At 34.9% G+C, this 16,736-nt stretch overlaps 1 protein-coding gene across 5 annotated transcripts in view; it reads left to right on the forward strand.

Moving 5' to 3' along the window:
• The window catches only part of LOC138694804 (pancreatic triacylglycerol lipase-like), a 242,331-nt gene that overhangs the window by 201,834 nt on the left and 23,761 nt on the right, over window positions 1–16,736 (forward strand). For all 5 annotated transcript variants that reach the window (XM_069818889.1, XM_069818886.1, XM_069818888.1 and 2 more), the window contains 3 exons: window positions 283–442; window positions 15,983–16,137; window positions 16,459–16,578. In XM_069818889.1, coding sequence (XP_069674990.1) covers window positions 313–442; window positions 15,983–16,137; window positions 16,459–16,578 — 405 coding nt within the window. In that variant the 5' untranslated portion in view covers window positions 283–312. The remainder of the gene's footprint in view (window positions 1–282; window positions 443–15,982; window positions 16,138–16,458; window positions 16,579–16,736) is intronic.

Raw genomic sequence — 16,736 nt, forward strand, 5'->3', positions numbered from 1 at the left:
TGATGTTGCAATTAAAGATTTAAATGCTACAAGTGATGTTACAGTGAAAGATTTAAATGCTACAAACAAATGGTTTTGATGTTGCAGTTAAAGATTTAAATGCCACGGATAAATGTTTGTGATGTTGCAGTTAAAGATTTAAATGCCACAAACAAATGTTTGTGATGTTGCAATTAAAGATTTAAATGCTACAAGTGATGTTACAGTGAAAGATTTAAATCCTACAAGTGATGTTGCAGTGAAAGATTTAAATGCCACGAACAAATGTTTATGATGTTGCAGATACCGACGGCGAGCAGCTGACGACCGACAATGTGGCGCGTCGGGTGCCGAATCTGGCTCGCGGTGGTGCTCGTGTTAGCCACGGTCCGCCTGAGCACCACCGGACTCCTGGACTGGGGGCGCTCCGATCGCCTTCAAGTGAATATCCCGTGGCTTCCTTGTGAGTATGATGCAATGGACCAAAATCATTAATATCTGCCTGTCTGTGTGTATTTGTCTCAGTATAGTCTATCTCTGTATCTAATCAATATCTAATCTACCTAATTTATCTAATCTAACCTATCTGTCTATCTTGTCTCTTTTTCTCTCTGTTCCGCTTTCTCTTTATTAATAAGCATTATTATTAGGGATAGAAGTTCAGACACCGAACCTATGAAGTTAATGTCACATGTTATACAAGTCTTGTTGTTTACATCAATTCAGGGTGGTACAGTGTCTTGTACAGAGCACTGCTATGCTTGAATCAAACAAAACATTGCTCGATATAATCTGGTCACTAAAACATATAGATTATAACACACATTTACGAAAGCGACATTCCTGCCTTATTCTCTTCTTTGTAGAAAATGATTATATGTTTTAAATAAAAATGAATGATGTACTTTAAGTGTTTCTAATTTTGTTGCAAAATACAACTGTGTACAGTAGTGGCAAAAAAAAAAAAACGGACCGATCCTTGTAGCTGATTTCATTCCAGAGCACGATAGACTGGTAACTAAGACTTTCGTGGTTCGAATCCTGCCTGGAAAGGAAACTTTTTATCCATTTTGAATCTTGCGTACACCACTTTTAACACTTGAATATAATTAATTGATGAACTAGTGGACTTACTCGTGTTAAATATGTAATATTTGTCCGGCTTACAGCTGTTTCAGTGCTTCACGCACCATCATCAGGCTCTGATGATGGTGCGCGAAGCACTGAAACAGCTGTAAGCCGGACAAATATTACATATTTATCACGAGTAAGTCCACTAGTTCATCAATTAATTAAACTTTTTATGCTCCTTATTCAAATTTATTCCCAATACTTTTCGATTGCAGTGATATTTTACTACTTAATTAACTTATAATTCCCAGAACATGAATTTTACCAGCTTATTTTCTAATGGCTTTCGAAATGGGCTACGTCAGCAGTCGAAACTACAACAATTTCAATAGATTACTCGCTATCTTGTGAATGCGGGCGTGGCATGCGCAGTGGCTCATTTCGGGGACTTCGATTATTCCGTCGGTCCGGTTTTTTTTTGCCACTACTGTACATAGCAGGAATACATAGTTTGCTCGTTGGAGAAATAAAGAAAGTGAAAGTCACACAACTGTCAAATTAACTTCGAAAGCTTGCTTCTGAATGTTGCAAATTATTTTAATTTTCCACCGTTAATTGAAGAAATACTTGATAAGTAATGTACATGTCTAAATTGTAATTTTCTCTAAGACATGATTGATTGTTTACTCTTTTCTCTCTTATTAACTGCAGGTATTTGCGATTAATAGCTATTTTAAGTCGAGTCATAAAATCCATTTCGGTATCCACTTATTCATTTAGTCCTATAAAATTCAGTTAAGTAAGGCGCATACACCCAAGAAATTGTTAATATATAACTTTTAACTGGATATTCGAAACAATAATAGTGTTTTTATACGTTGAGTTCAAGTATCAAGTTAATTTATACGTTACTATAACCATGATGGGAGAAATTACAACGTTCTGCAAGTCCTTATTAGTTTTATTTAATGATGACGTATTAACTACTAGGTTATCTATCATCTATGGGAGTATTGATAGCGAGATGATATCATGCAAATCAAACTTTCAGGTGTAACTCCCTGTAAAGTTGATTTGAATAATTTTGAGGAAAAATTGTTCCGGGGCCGGGCATCGAACCTGGGGCCTGTGGATATAGAGGGAAAAATTGGATCGGTGTCTGGTAGAGTTCCCAGGTAGCTCAGTTGATAGAGCGTTGGTACGTTTAACCAAAGGCCCCGGGTTCGATGCCCGGCCCCGGAGCAATTTTTCCCTCAAAATTATTCAAATCAACTTTACAGGGAGTTACACCTGAAAGCTTGATTTGCATAATATACGTCACTGTTCGTTAACAGAAACCACAATCTTAGTCACACAGAGCTAGTGTGCACTCGAAGTTGGTTGCTTGACGGTTGTCAGCCCACTTTGAGGTCTGTGGATATAGAGGGAAAAATTGGATCGGTGTCTGGTAGAGTTCCCGGGTAGCTCAGTTAGTAGAGCGTTGGTACGTTTAACCAAAGGCCCCGGGTTCGATGCCCGGCCCCGGAACAATTTTTCCCTCAAAATTATTCGAGATGATATAATATTTGGCGAGATGAACCCGAAGAATAGGTAGAGATTCTACTCATAATTGAATAGTGTGATCCCAAAACTCATTCCGTCCATTTTTATAATTTATACTTATATATAATTTTTTCTGAGATTTCGATCATTATATCGTAAGCTTATTTTCTTCTAAAACAACGTAAATCCTTGTCTAAAAATTTGTGTCGCTTGGAAACTCGCTCAGTCGTAGACCGGTGGATAACAAACACTAGCCCGGTCCTTTCATAAAAATTAATTGAACGCGTTTTGGGACCACACTCTTCAACTGCATCCTTGAATACTGTATGAACTTCGTCCACAGAATAATCTGCTGTATGTGCTATCGCAGAATCCTGTTGGAAAAGAAGCGCGCTTTTGCATTTTACCAAAATGACAACTAAGCAATTGGTCCAGATGTATAAACTATCTCTGCTTAGGCGAGTGTGTGACGTTTACAATATATTGTAATGTATTTCAGTTTCTTTCTTCGAAGATTAGATCAGTAACAAGTCCCGAAACTTGTGAATTACTTCATCACGACGTTAACCCTGCCCCCAAAAGAAACATTATAACACGTCACCATGAATCCTCTCAAATTTTAGTGTGATCTAATGGTGAAGTTCATCTGTTTGTATACTAGTGTATAATACGAAATCATTAATTTGTAAACTGCGTAACTTTTACAGTGTCACTTCTAAATTGTGCAACAGCTTGCAAGCGGACAATTTACTGGTAACAACCAGTTCTCTGCCCGTGGAAATGCAGCATGACTTTCGTTAGAGAAGTAGCTAATGTTGAATTTTTATTAATTCATTGACAATAATACTCAATTGCTCGACAGAAGTTGCTGGAAATATTCCTTGCTTCCACCTAAAAATATGTACTAAGCTTATTTCCTTAAAAGGCTAAAATTTATACCAGAGACACTTTTATCTTAATATTGCCTTATCACTTCTTCTGAAATGCGGGTATTGTACGTATAAATTTATTCTTTAGGGTTAACAAAAGATAACAAATCACACGGCGAGAAATCGGGGAAAGGATTTCTAATGTTGTCTAATTCCTATTCTGTTAGTACACGACGTCACGATTTCCATTTTCTTCTTCATAATAAGAGCCCTTCACAGTCCTGCACATCTTGATCCTATTGGAGATGATGAGTATCAGGAATTTTCTGTGATATTAAGTTATTCTTTTTTTATCCGTCTGGCTTATTCCAGTTTAATCATACGGAGTGTTACAAATAACAATCAGCAGTTCATAAAGTAGCCAACAAAGTTATAAACATGTAAACAAAATGCAAGTTTAATGTCTTCGCAAACTAGCATTTATAAATCGTTTGGAACAAGAAATATTGGAAGGCTCAGAAAACTCTGGATTGATGAAGCTGAAACAAGTTTTGAATATATACCGCAAGAGATGATGATGTCGATGGTATTACTCTTTTTCCTATTTTAAAGTTTTTATGCAATAAATTATTCTATATAACTAAATAAGTAAATAAAATAAATAAATAAATAAATATTTAAATATTTACTTAAATAAATAAATATTTAAATCAATAAATAAGTGGTAAGGACTGCGATGCTATCTTCTATCTAAGTAATTTTTAATATATATATTTCTCTCTGCTGCTACTTCACCTTATTTTGGTTAGTGTTCTCAAACCTTTTCTTCAACTTAAATATTCTCCCTATTAGGTTAGACCAACTTTCTGCTTTTTCGCTTCACAAATTTTCTACATTCATTAAATGAAACGGCGACATAAGGAGCGAGACAAGTGGTCTCCCGGCTTGGAGCTCATATAACTGTTTTTGCACCACTTGAACTTGAATCTCTGTATTCTATAACAGAAATGTATACCTCGTATTTCTCCACCGTTCTGCTTGAAGAGTGCTGATGCATATAAGTGTTGTATTACAATTCGGGAAACATCGGAATATATTGGTGATGCACACAACCCCAGATCAGATTGCTCATCCCTATGTTAAAATCGACAGCACTTTGAAGAGAGCAACCGCCAGGATCGCCACCCGTCCGCCGTAAACGAGACACGAGATGGCAGTATAGTCGCTAATGCAATTCAAATGGGAGTTATGGCGTGACTCCTCGTGTAACAAATAGATGGCAGCATAGTAAACCTGACAAAAGTTGTTACCGTCGAACCCTATAAAGCCGAGCAATCTGGGTATATATGATCTAGGATACAACCAAGGAACGTTGCAGGAAACACGACTCTTAAAGCTCGAGTCAGAAGATACTTCTAATAATTCTAACAGTCCCTCTTCATTATGACGGCAAACTTATTAGTCGTTTCCAAGAAAGGATTTTTCATACAGTTGTTCTTTCATTAAATAAAGGATAATATTACCTTAATTTTAATGTAATCAATTGAAGATGTTCTTTTATACTTTCAAATATATCCGTCTTATACTTGTTTAGATGATGATTACTCCAGCAAACTGATACAAATCAGAGCTCATGATAAGTTAGGCTTAATTAAAATATGGTTGGAAAACTTAGGTTGATTCCTCGGACCACCTTCAAATCACTCGCGAACCCCGGGATGTCCGCGGACTGCATGTTTGGAACCACTGCTCTACATCAAACCGCGTTTGAGTTTGTGACAGCTAAGAAATGTGTCGAACGCATAACAATAAACAATTAACGAGGTTAGTTTTTACTAATTTCTTTACATATTAAATGACTTTAAAACAGATTGTTATCAGAATGTTGTCATTGATCTGCAGCAGGAGCGGCTGGTACATGAAAGGTTATATACTAATTCGTCTTTCTTACCTAATTTTCTTTGTAAAAGAATTAATATGTTATTTGTTAATTGAGGTTATTATGAGAACGTAATATATCGATTTAAATTAATAGCTTTGTAATTATCACTTTTTAGTATCTTTATCAAGCATGCCTTAGAACTTTTAAAAACATTACTTCTTAAGATTTTATGAAAATAAAAACGTTTTAGAGGAAAATTGCTGAACTTTCTGATAAAGAAATAGAAACACAACACTATCAAAATATTATACCATCATTCCGTTTCAAATTCTAAAGTTATTCCCAGTTCCTCATGAAAGGGACATACTAAAAAATTTTCAAAGTCTTTTCTGGGAAGTCACTGCCTGTTACATACTTTGGAAAAATCATTATTTAGTCCTACGATCCGTTTTAAGAGTACAGGCTTGTAACACTTTATATTGGACATCCTGTTATGAAGTGTGGCTGAAATGTTTCCCAGGTGGTACATGCAATTTGTGCATGAATATACAGTTGTCTGTGTTAGTTTTGTGCGAGAAATAATTGATGTTTTTACTTGGCTTGTGTTTTCTTTGCTGCTGTGCAATAAGTTATTCTTAGTCAATGTTGGTCGTGGAGGGGGTTTTGGTTCAAGGTTCGAATCCAGTTAGTGAATGAATGTTTACATACGAGTCTTTCATAATTCTATTTTCTTAACTGTCACGGTTAGTCATGCTCTAAAATGTTAGTCCTTGTCCCGTATTGAACTTAAAGCTTACGTGGGCAGTTCTTGCTGGTGGTGAAGGGCATTAACATGGACGTATTGTCCATCTCGTTCAGATAATAGAGTTTTACGAGATCAATGGTGGTGATTATTTATTATTATTATTATTATTATTATTATTATTATTATTATTATTATTATTATTATTATTATTATTATTATTACAGTTAATTCGAAGTTGAAGGGATCATTTAAAAATCGAATTAGATAAGTTTCAATTGAAGACCTGAATTGTCGAACATTCCAAATCCAATATTTATCTAATTTGACTTTTTACCTTACAAATGTTGTGTTTTGCATAGGCTATCACCCTGAAGAAAGGATATACTAAGTCCGATTCTTTTTAATCATGCAAATATTTCAGTATTCTTATATGGTAAATCTAGGGGCCTATATAGGTTTTATTCTGTTCTGAAAACTTTGCTTCAGTGGACTTGGGACGATCGTCAGTTCAGACCTTCAATTATTTTCTTACCTTCTACGCTATAGGCATTTTGATTTAAGTACACCAACATTTTTGGAGAGAAACGGCCCAAACCAACCGAGTAAACTCATGAAGTCCCCATGGGAATCGTAGAAATCACACTTCAATATGCTACAGTAAGAATAGAACAACTATTTATTCAAGATTTTATACAGCATTGTCAAAAACAGAACATTCGTTTTTTTAACTTGATATTTTTGTTCATTTTTTTAGCATTTAATCTTTCATGCATGCAAAATTCTTCGAGTTTATTTAGCGATTGAAAAAAATGTTTCACTCACACTTTGTTGTTCTTCAGCATTGCATCTTAATTCCTGGATGCGAACCATGGCCTGGGCGATTGCAGGCAATGGTTTCTATGGATATTCTAGTCCTTCTTCACCTGAAGACAGAGCGATAGTCTGCTTGCGGGAAAATACAGGACATTCGTTTTTTTAACTTATTATTTTTGTTAATTTTTTTAGCATTTAAACTTTGATTCATGCAAAATTGAGGGCTAATTTTTAGTTGGATTTCGTTCGATTTCAGTTAGAATTATCCCCCCTTAAAAAATTAGACGAATTTTTTTAACATTGCGTTGTATATGAAAGCCAAGGAAATGTGCGAAAAGTTCGAAATATTCACGATTTCGAATTTAAAACGTTCGAATTAGACAAGTTTTATTATTATTATTATTATTATTATTATTATTATTATTATTATTATTATTATTATTATTATTATTATTATTATTATTATTATTATTATTATAACTGTGAAACAACACTGGATGAAAATAATTATTGGAAGTCCTTGGGAAAGTTGCAATCATGGTACGACGATATAAAGATGACACGCACACACATACACACACGCCTAGTCTTCGGGATTTCTTTTATTATTATTATTATTATTATTATTATTATTATTATTATTATTATTATTATTGTTGTTGTTGCCATCATCACTGTGAACCAACACTGGATGAAAATGATTGTTGGAAGTTCCTGGGAAAGTTGCAATCATGGTACGACGGTATAAAGAAGACACGCACACGGACACGCACACACATACACATACGCCTAGTCTTCGGGATTTCTTTTATTATTATTATTACTATTATTATTATTATTATCATCATCATCATTATTGTCATTATTATTATTATTATTATTATTATTATTATTATTATTATTATTATTATTATTACTGGAGGTTGCACTGGAAGGAATGGTGAATGGTAAAAGAGCTCAGGGTAGAAGTAGATATCAGATGAAAGACATTAAGATATATAGATCATATGAGGAAACAAAGAGGAAGGCAAAAAATAAAGACTGGAGAAAGCTGGGTTTGCAGTGAAAGACCTGCTCTTGGGCAGAACAATAAATGAAAAATGAAGAAGATATCAGATTATAGACAACATTAAGATATATGGCTCATATGCGGAGAGTAAGAGGAAGGTGAAAATAGAGAAAATTGAAGAATGCTGAGTTTGCAGTGAAAGACCTGCCCTTGGGCAGGAACCCATAAATGAAAGATGACATTTAAAAACAGCTTAAGAAAGTGTTATTTTTAAATTATATTTCTGAATCAACATAAAAACCACGTAAATAATTCCATACCTGTGGAGTGGTTAGCGCGTCTGACCAGATGTCCCGGGTTCGATTCCGATCGGGGTAAGTTACCTGGCTAAGATTTTTTCCGGGATTTTTCCTGAGCACAATATGAGCAAATGCTGGGTAACTGTCGGTGCTGGACTCCGGACTCATTTCACCGGCATTATCACTTTCATTTAATTCAGATGCTAAATAACCTGAGATGTTGATACGACGTTGTAAAATAACCCGCTAAAAACCCACGTAAATAATGGACCCATGCATGAAGTTCAAGACATTTTTCAAGCATTGTATCTGCTTAAGGAAGCAGAAGAACTCTATTTCCCCATTCCTTTGTCGCCAATCTAGGAGAGGAGAAAGAGCGTTGAAAAAATAGATTTAGCGGGGATACAAGTAGGCTGCTGTCCTGCGATTGATTTAATGTTTGATCGCGACTGTTGATCAGCAAATCTGATTTCCTCCTGGTATGCAGAGACACCCACTTTCATAGCAGCGAGGCGCTACTGATTTATTCGTAGCAGCTACAGCGGTAATAGGAGTTCACTTTCACTGACATTATGCTGCATTTCTACCTCACGACGGCCCCTGCACACGATATGGCTCCGCTTACATACCTTGCAGTCTTGCCGGCGCGGAACATGGAGCGGGCGGGAGTAGCAACTGCATTCTTAGATTTCTCCTCTTGAACACAGTTTAAATTTGTTTATTCAGAGCATTTCAACAAATTTAAAACTATAGTAATCACTGGAATATTTGTTATTAACAGTAAAATAATGTAAGACAGAGGTTAAGGGTGTTCGAGAACAAGATGCTTAGGAAAATATTTGTGGCTAAGAGGGATGAAGTTACAGGAGGAGAAAGTTACATAACGCAGAACTGCACACATTCTATTCTTCATTCCAGACGTTTGAGATCGACTGGGCATGTAGCACGTGTGGGTGAAATGTATATAGAATGTTAGTTGGAAGACCTGAGGAAAAAAGACTTTTGGTGAAGCCGAGACGTAGATGGAAGGATAATATTAAAATGGATTTGAGGGAGGTGGGATATGGTGCTAGGGACTGGATTAATTTTGTTCAGGATAGGGACCGATGCGCGATGATGGCAATGAACCTGCGGGTTCTTTAAAATCCATTTGTAAGTAAGTAAAATAATTTAAGAAACTTACAAAGGTTTAAATATGTAGATAGCCTTGCACAAGTTCCAAAATATTTGTGATATCTTATAATGATCTCAAGAAATAAGATACCAGGCTTAAAATGTTATAAAACATTGATATCCCTGTCAATATGGTTTACGCATCTGAGAAGTGGAAAACGAATAGAAGAGACAGAAGAATAATGGAAATGATAGGTATGAATTCCCTGACATTTTACAGGATACTCTTCAGAGATCAAGTTAGTAACATAGATATCAGAAAAAAAAGTTAGCATAGGTATTTAAAAGATATAATAAAATTTAAATATTTAGGTATTATCATTGATCAACATGCAAGATGGGATAAACATATAGCTAGTTGTGTAAAAGTCTCATTAAAACTTTTTATAACGTTTCATTTTCCGAAACTATTTACCTATTTGTGTTTTAAGAATGTCTGTACTCAGATAATTATGGTATAATTGGTTGGCGACTGGCAGAAAGTGCTAAATCACATTCTATTCCGTTGTATTCCCAACAAAAAAAGAATAATTAAAATTTGTTTCTTGAAGCCTGTTGATTTTTCAGAATCTTGTGTTCATAATATTGAACAAATTTACAATTTAACTTTGTTAAATTTTTTTCATAAAATTTTTTATAAGTATAAAGATGACATTGAAACATTTCACAATATTAAGCGAAATATGTTACCTCTTTTATTTGAATGAAGATACAGTAGAAAATCTGGGCAAATTCATGCTTCATATTATGGACTAAGATTATACATTCATTCTATTAAAATAAAACCGGTATTAAGTAAACTTAATAATATTTTCAGTTAGAGGAATAAATACATAGTCTACTATATTTAAGTTGAAGCAGTCCATTATTTGAACTTTTGTCGTATAAATATTTTGTATTTTATAATTTTTTTAAACTAGTGTTTTTCTACTTCAAATTTTAATTATATCACTTAACTTCTAGTGCTATATTATGTAACTGAACTGCCTCAAGCACGAGCATTTGCTCTTTTGGGTACAAATTATATACGAGTATTTTAAATATGTACTAGTAGAGTCAAAAAGTATCCGAACTTCTGGTGGCAACGCCATGTTCTGTAGGCAACTTCCCTGCCTTGTCCGTGTCGTATGTGGCCTACTCTCCAGGCGTATAAACTCGGTGTGCCGACCGATCAAAGGGGAAAGTAATGCTTGAAGTTTAGTGTTCTTCGATATCCAGGGTCTCGTACATTTCGAATTCATTCCTGAGGGTCGAACTGCCAGTAAGAACACGTATGTTTCAGTTCTTCGACGTCTTGGTGATGCAGTTCGACGAAAAAGACACAATTTGTGGCAAGGACAATCATGACAATACCCCAGCACATTGTTGATTTTAGGCCTAATTACTACTACTAGTGCTAGAACCATCACCACCACCACCACCACCACCACTACCACTACAAGCACTAAAACTATTGCTGTGGTACTTATTGATTTGTCATTTATGTGTTTATTTTTGTCATGTGTTTTTATCTGCCACAAATGTCAAGAAATGAGATTTTTCTTCCTCCTCCTCCTCCTCCTCCTCCTCCTCCTCCTCCTCCTCCTCCTCCTCCTCCTCCAAGGAATTCCCTAAGCATTTGTTGCACATTAAGAAAACAATTTCTAAGAGACGGCATTTTCCTCTTACGATTAGTTAAGAGCGTGTGTTGCTTTGAAATGTAAATATAATCGACCCCACCATCAGGTTTGAAACGTATAAAGGACAGCCTGAAGACGTGCATGAGGAGAAACGAGCAATCTACTTTCCAACCATCCCGTATTATAAAGATAAATACCAACTTCACGATATCAGTGTTACGGGATTGATGTTTGGAGCAAGAGGAACGATACCTAACTTCTCTTCCCAATTCTGTAAGACAATAGGACTGCACAAATCGTTTCTGAATGAACTGGCCCTCCTCATAATTAGAGTCAGTCAAACTTTAACGAAACCACCTATAAGGACTCTAATCTCTTATTAGCTTTCATTGCTTCTTTACTTGTAACTTTTTTTATTCTGTAAATTGCCATTGTTTGTTTGTTTGTTTGTTTGTTTGTTTGTTTGTTTGTTTGTTTGTTTGTTTGTTTGTGTACTTGTTCACTTTTTTCTTACTCTGTTATCTTTCATCATCTATCTGTTCTTATATTGTTTTGTATGCTTTGTCTAATGGCAGCTTCTAATTTGAGGAAGCTCAATAAAATAAAAAAAAAATAGTTTTTTTTTTCGGGATTGTGTCTATAGAATTACACGATACCTGATAAAGAGTTCTAGTAAATTCGTTATAAAATGCACTGTAGTTCAGTTTTATTATTCTAAACAAGCAGATGCGATATGAAGTCATAGACTGGATTCCGAGATATGGGTCATTAATAATTTCTTTGTGTGCGTGTACAGTATGTGCATTCGTGCGTGTATCTGTGTGTATGAGAGAGAGAGAGAATGTATGTATTGTATTGTATGTGTGTTTTATAAACGAAATAGCCTAACGATGTCTTTCTCCTGTTAAACAATCACTAAAAAATTTAATACGATGTAGGACTTAATACTGTATTAGTCGAAGAGGAATCACTATGGACGATTTTTCATCTTCATTTGTTTCTCTTCAACAAAATCACTATATCTAGGATTTGAATAGATATAGACTACACACTTCATTGACCGATGTCTGATAGGGCCTACAAGTTTTGTAATACTCGTATATAACGTGCTAAATTACCGACGTTTTCACGCAGCTATGAGATCCTTGACAACAAGCTTCTATGCAGAAAGATTTCTCCGCACGTACATTACAAAGGATCGTTCAGATCAGGGGATAGCAGTATATTTGCACAAACATTAAATTTAATATATTTGTTCTCTAAATAAACATACACATCTCACGGTATATCTTGAGCGCTGGATGACGTCAGTGAACGTTAGAACTAAATACGAGCGTTCCTATACTGCAAACTACAAACATTTATTATGTACCTTACCTAATACATATAACTGACGTGTTGTAGCTAGAATGTAGATATCAGTTTAACTCATGTGCAGTAGGTACTATCACTTCTAATCCAACGATAGTTATCGCTTCCATTTCACGTTCAGTCCGTGTCAGGATCAGATTGCTATTTCTGATTTCAAAGGCAAATATTATGGAGATAGGGAACATTTTGTGTTGATTTGTACTGAAATTATTATTTTAACGTAACTGTATTAAAATTATAGGAGACCTGAGAAAGAAATAATGTGCTAAATAGTGGTTATGCACAATTCTCTGAGAGAAAACTAGCTATGTAAAATAGCAGTTATATTAGTTACTGTGTAAAATATACAGGGTGAATAAAAAATGCGGGGACAAACTTCGAGTGCGAGTTCCTCACACATAACCAAAAATGCTGGTTCATGGAGCTGCGTTCGGGCTTGCGTTGGATCCCCCTTTGGTCTTTGGTTTCTTCCGAGGTTTTCCACAGCCATGGGACTGAAGTCGGATGGTCTAAGGCGAGTCCTTGGCATCAACCCCTTTGATTTGATTACCCCCCTTTGATTTGATTACCTGGTTGGGTTTTTCCGAGGTTTTCCCCATCCAAAAGACAAATGCCGGGTAATATTTTGGCGAATCCCCGGACCTCACCTCATCTCACTACATGTCGCCAAAATGTTGTAAAAAATTGCACAAAATTGTAAAAATTGTAGAAAATTACTAAATTGTAAAACTATAAAAATTTGTAAAAATTGTAATTGTAATATTGTAAAATATCTGACTTGTTCCACATCTTAAAGCTTCATTGCTGATGTAAGATCTATGGAATAAAATGAATGAATGAATGAATGAATTTTTGAATGAATGAATGAATGAATGAATGAATGAATGAATGAATTTCAAAGATGATATTCAAGATGTTTCGAGGTACAGTCAACTTAAATTTCTTACGGTACAAATGAGTAACTTTCATAGACAATCGATTGATGTTATCGATGAAGTCTACCTACTTATGTAAATTATAACCCAAATGACCATGCGTTGCTAAGGAAACTTGCTTACAGTCGTGGCTAGTTTGTTTCGTATTGACTTGTACAGCAGTTTAGTTACACTTGAGACACTAACCATAGCAGGATATCCATTTAGTGAGCAGGCAGGTAGGTAAGACTAATTCCATAGCCTGCACGTTCGCCCGACATCAATCCTTTGGACTTTCATCTATGAGGACACCTAAAAGTTCTAGTTTATGCAACGGACATTCAAAATGCAAATATACTTCGTCAATGTATTTTACACGCCTGTGAAACTATTTGAAACCGTCCTGGAGTCTTCGAAAGGTGAGACAGTCAATTATCCGACATGTCCATGCGTGAGTAGAAGCAGTGAGTAGAAGTAGTATTTTGAACATTTGCTATGAATTGTAAACTGAAAATTTGTAAAAGTAAATTTTTAATGTGTCATTGTAAATGTAATCCGCTTGAATTGAAATATGGTTATTTGTCTTTGTATTGGAATAATTCATAAACTAGACATTTCCGGACATAATATGTTTTTTTCTTGCTTTGGTGAAAGAAACTCGCGCTCAAAGTTTGTCTCCGTATTTTTATTCACCCTGTATAATAAGTCGAATGCTGTGAAACAAAATTCTGTGACAACAAGAGGACTTTGCGTGTTGTTGCTAGGGATTGTGTACGTTGTTATGTTTCGCTTTTCCACCAATGTACACAAATTAATCCATAAATTCATGGGAGTGGGGCTGCTGCTAGGGCGTGCGTTTCCTACGTAGTGTTGTGACGCTATACAGTCTAAACCAATGAGTGAAATTACATTGCTGAGAAGCTCTTTGCTAGAAAATATGCCGACATCATATGAACCGACGAAAATTAAGCAAACAACGAAAAATAGAAAACTCGAACGAGTGTGAGGCGAGAATGCAGGACAAGGAAAAGGACATTTTATAACCTCTCTTCAACGGTTCAGTTATAAAGAGTCAACGAGTTAAGTGGGCATTACTACACCACCAACAAACGAATCGAGTGCAATTCTTGAACAAGCTGATGTCAATGATTTAAAATTAAATCGCAGTTCACCATATAACTGCTTCAAATCAAATTTAATGCTCATCAAATATTTTAAAAGCAATTTATAAACAACCAATTTGGTTTTGTATGCTTCACTTTTCATATTAACCTATTTTAGCTATCATAATTACATCAATTTGTTGCGGTACATTTTTAAATTCTGAAGAGTATGCAGTAAAAAATGTTAATTTAACCATAATTTATCGTCTATATGATATTTGATAGCCGTTCCAACCAGGGTTTAATAATCGGCCTCCACTCAATTCTAAATGAATATTTATATTTAATTTAATTTTTTCTTTAATAGAAACCCTAGTTAGGTAGGCTATCATTGAAGAATCTATTGGATATGTAACAAACAATTTAGGCTACAAGAAAAGTTACATTTTATAAAGAATATAAATGATGATTAATTATGCTAATCGATTACATCAGTGCAGTGGAGGATATCATGTCCAGGGTGCTGTCAGGAACTTTTAATTTTCGAAAGACTTCTAAGGACTCCCGTGGGATTGTGCCTCTAGCCCGAATCATAATTCCTATAACGTCCCATGTCTTGATGTTATATTTGGTCCCCAAATCGCTGCAGCATGGCAGATAAATTGCCCGTTTTTCTTTGCAGACTTCTCTAGGTTGTTCCTTGCTGTTCTCAAAACGGACTATAGGATCGAGAACATTCATATTGATTATTACACATTTACAGCTTAAGAAATTTCATTTCTTCCTTATTTTAAGTTTTAAGTTTACAAATTCATTTTTATGTTATACAGAATACAGCGGAAATTTTTTTAGTGATCAGCGATGGACTCAAGAAGTTTGAAAATAGCTGCTATATATATATATATATATATATATATATATATATATATATATATAGGTATAAAATACGAAATGATAACCAATTTAACACATTGTTGTTGTTGTTGTTGTTTGTTGATGTTTATCCAACTTCCGAAGACAGGTTGGAGCCCATAAGTGACTTTTGTTAATGACCTAAAAATACTTTTTAACATTTTTATGACATAACCGCATTTCGAAATTGTGAAATATTGCCGGAAGTTAAGTGATTGTTTTTCTTATTTAAGGCTTATTATATTCTGAAATTTGTAACTGTCCAACTTTCATCGTATTAGTAGGGCCTACATATTTTTGTTAAGAGGTCCAATTTAAAAAAATAAGAATTGCTCATCCTTTATTTTCTTGTTTCCTCTCTCCCTCTCCTCCTCCCCTTTTACTTTCTTCGCCCAAGATAAATCGAAAACTTGAGCCCTTTTAAATTTACAGCTAAACTGAATTGTCTTCCTGAATAGATACGTGAATGATATCTTATTTATTGCTTATATGGGATACTGGCCTTTCTCTTTCACAGTGTGTCCCTATTAAACTACACCCGGAAAAAAATCAGAATAATTATTTAATCAACTCTTACTTCTACATCTGAACAAGATATAGATAATAGCCAGTTAATAAAATTGTGTTGTCATTATTGTTGCTTGTTTTTTTCTTATAGATATCCTACTTGTATTTTTGCAGTTGAAAACGAAACCCGGTGTTATGAAGAACTGGGTTGTCTGAATGTCACACGGGATTGGTATCACCTCATATACCGACCTTTCAATGTATTTCCTCTACCAAGACAAGTCATTGACACCAGATTCGTACTCTACACAAGGAAAAACCCCACTGAAGTAAGCACTGCATGTTTCCTTATCGTAAAATTTGATGTATCTGGAAGATTTAATAATAATAATATCAATTCGGAAAACGTATTGTGTGTCTTTCACATGTTAAATTTTATTACCTTGTTAACATGTTTCGGCCTGCTAGAGGCAATCTTCAGAACTGGTTGTTGCTGGTCTTGGCGCCTTTTGTTTTGTTTCCTAAGGGGGTGTGTTTGTGTAGTGTAATGTGGAGTCAAAGAGTGTGTGTGTTCTGAAATTGAGTTGTGTGTTGAGAAAATCACAGCCTACAATTGAATTTTATTAAAAATGTATCTTCTTTTTCTTCAGGGCCAAGTATTGAAAGTGCAGAATGAGCAGACCATCCGAAAATCACACTTTGATCCTAAGAAAGAAACCAAAATTATAATTCACGGATTTATTGACACTCCACTAAGTAACTGGGTTAAGGTACTTAAAGCTTTCATATTTTTAAATACAATATTTAATTTAGTTCAAGATTCTCTGCTGGTTTACCTCTATAAGTAAAGCAACTTTATATTACGTTAGTGAGCGTTTTATATGCTAAGGCAATTATAGTAACAATTTCTTCTCTCAATGTTGTTGTT

The sequence above is a fragment of the Periplaneta americana genome, chromosome 2, assembly GCF_040183065.1.
Source record: "Periplaneta americana isolate PAMFEO1 chromosome 2, P.americana_PAMFEO1_priV1, whole genome shotgun sequence".
In the NCBI taxonomy this organism is placed as follows: Eukaryota; Metazoa; Arthropoda; class Insecta; order Blattodea; family Blattidae; genus Periplaneta; species Periplaneta americana.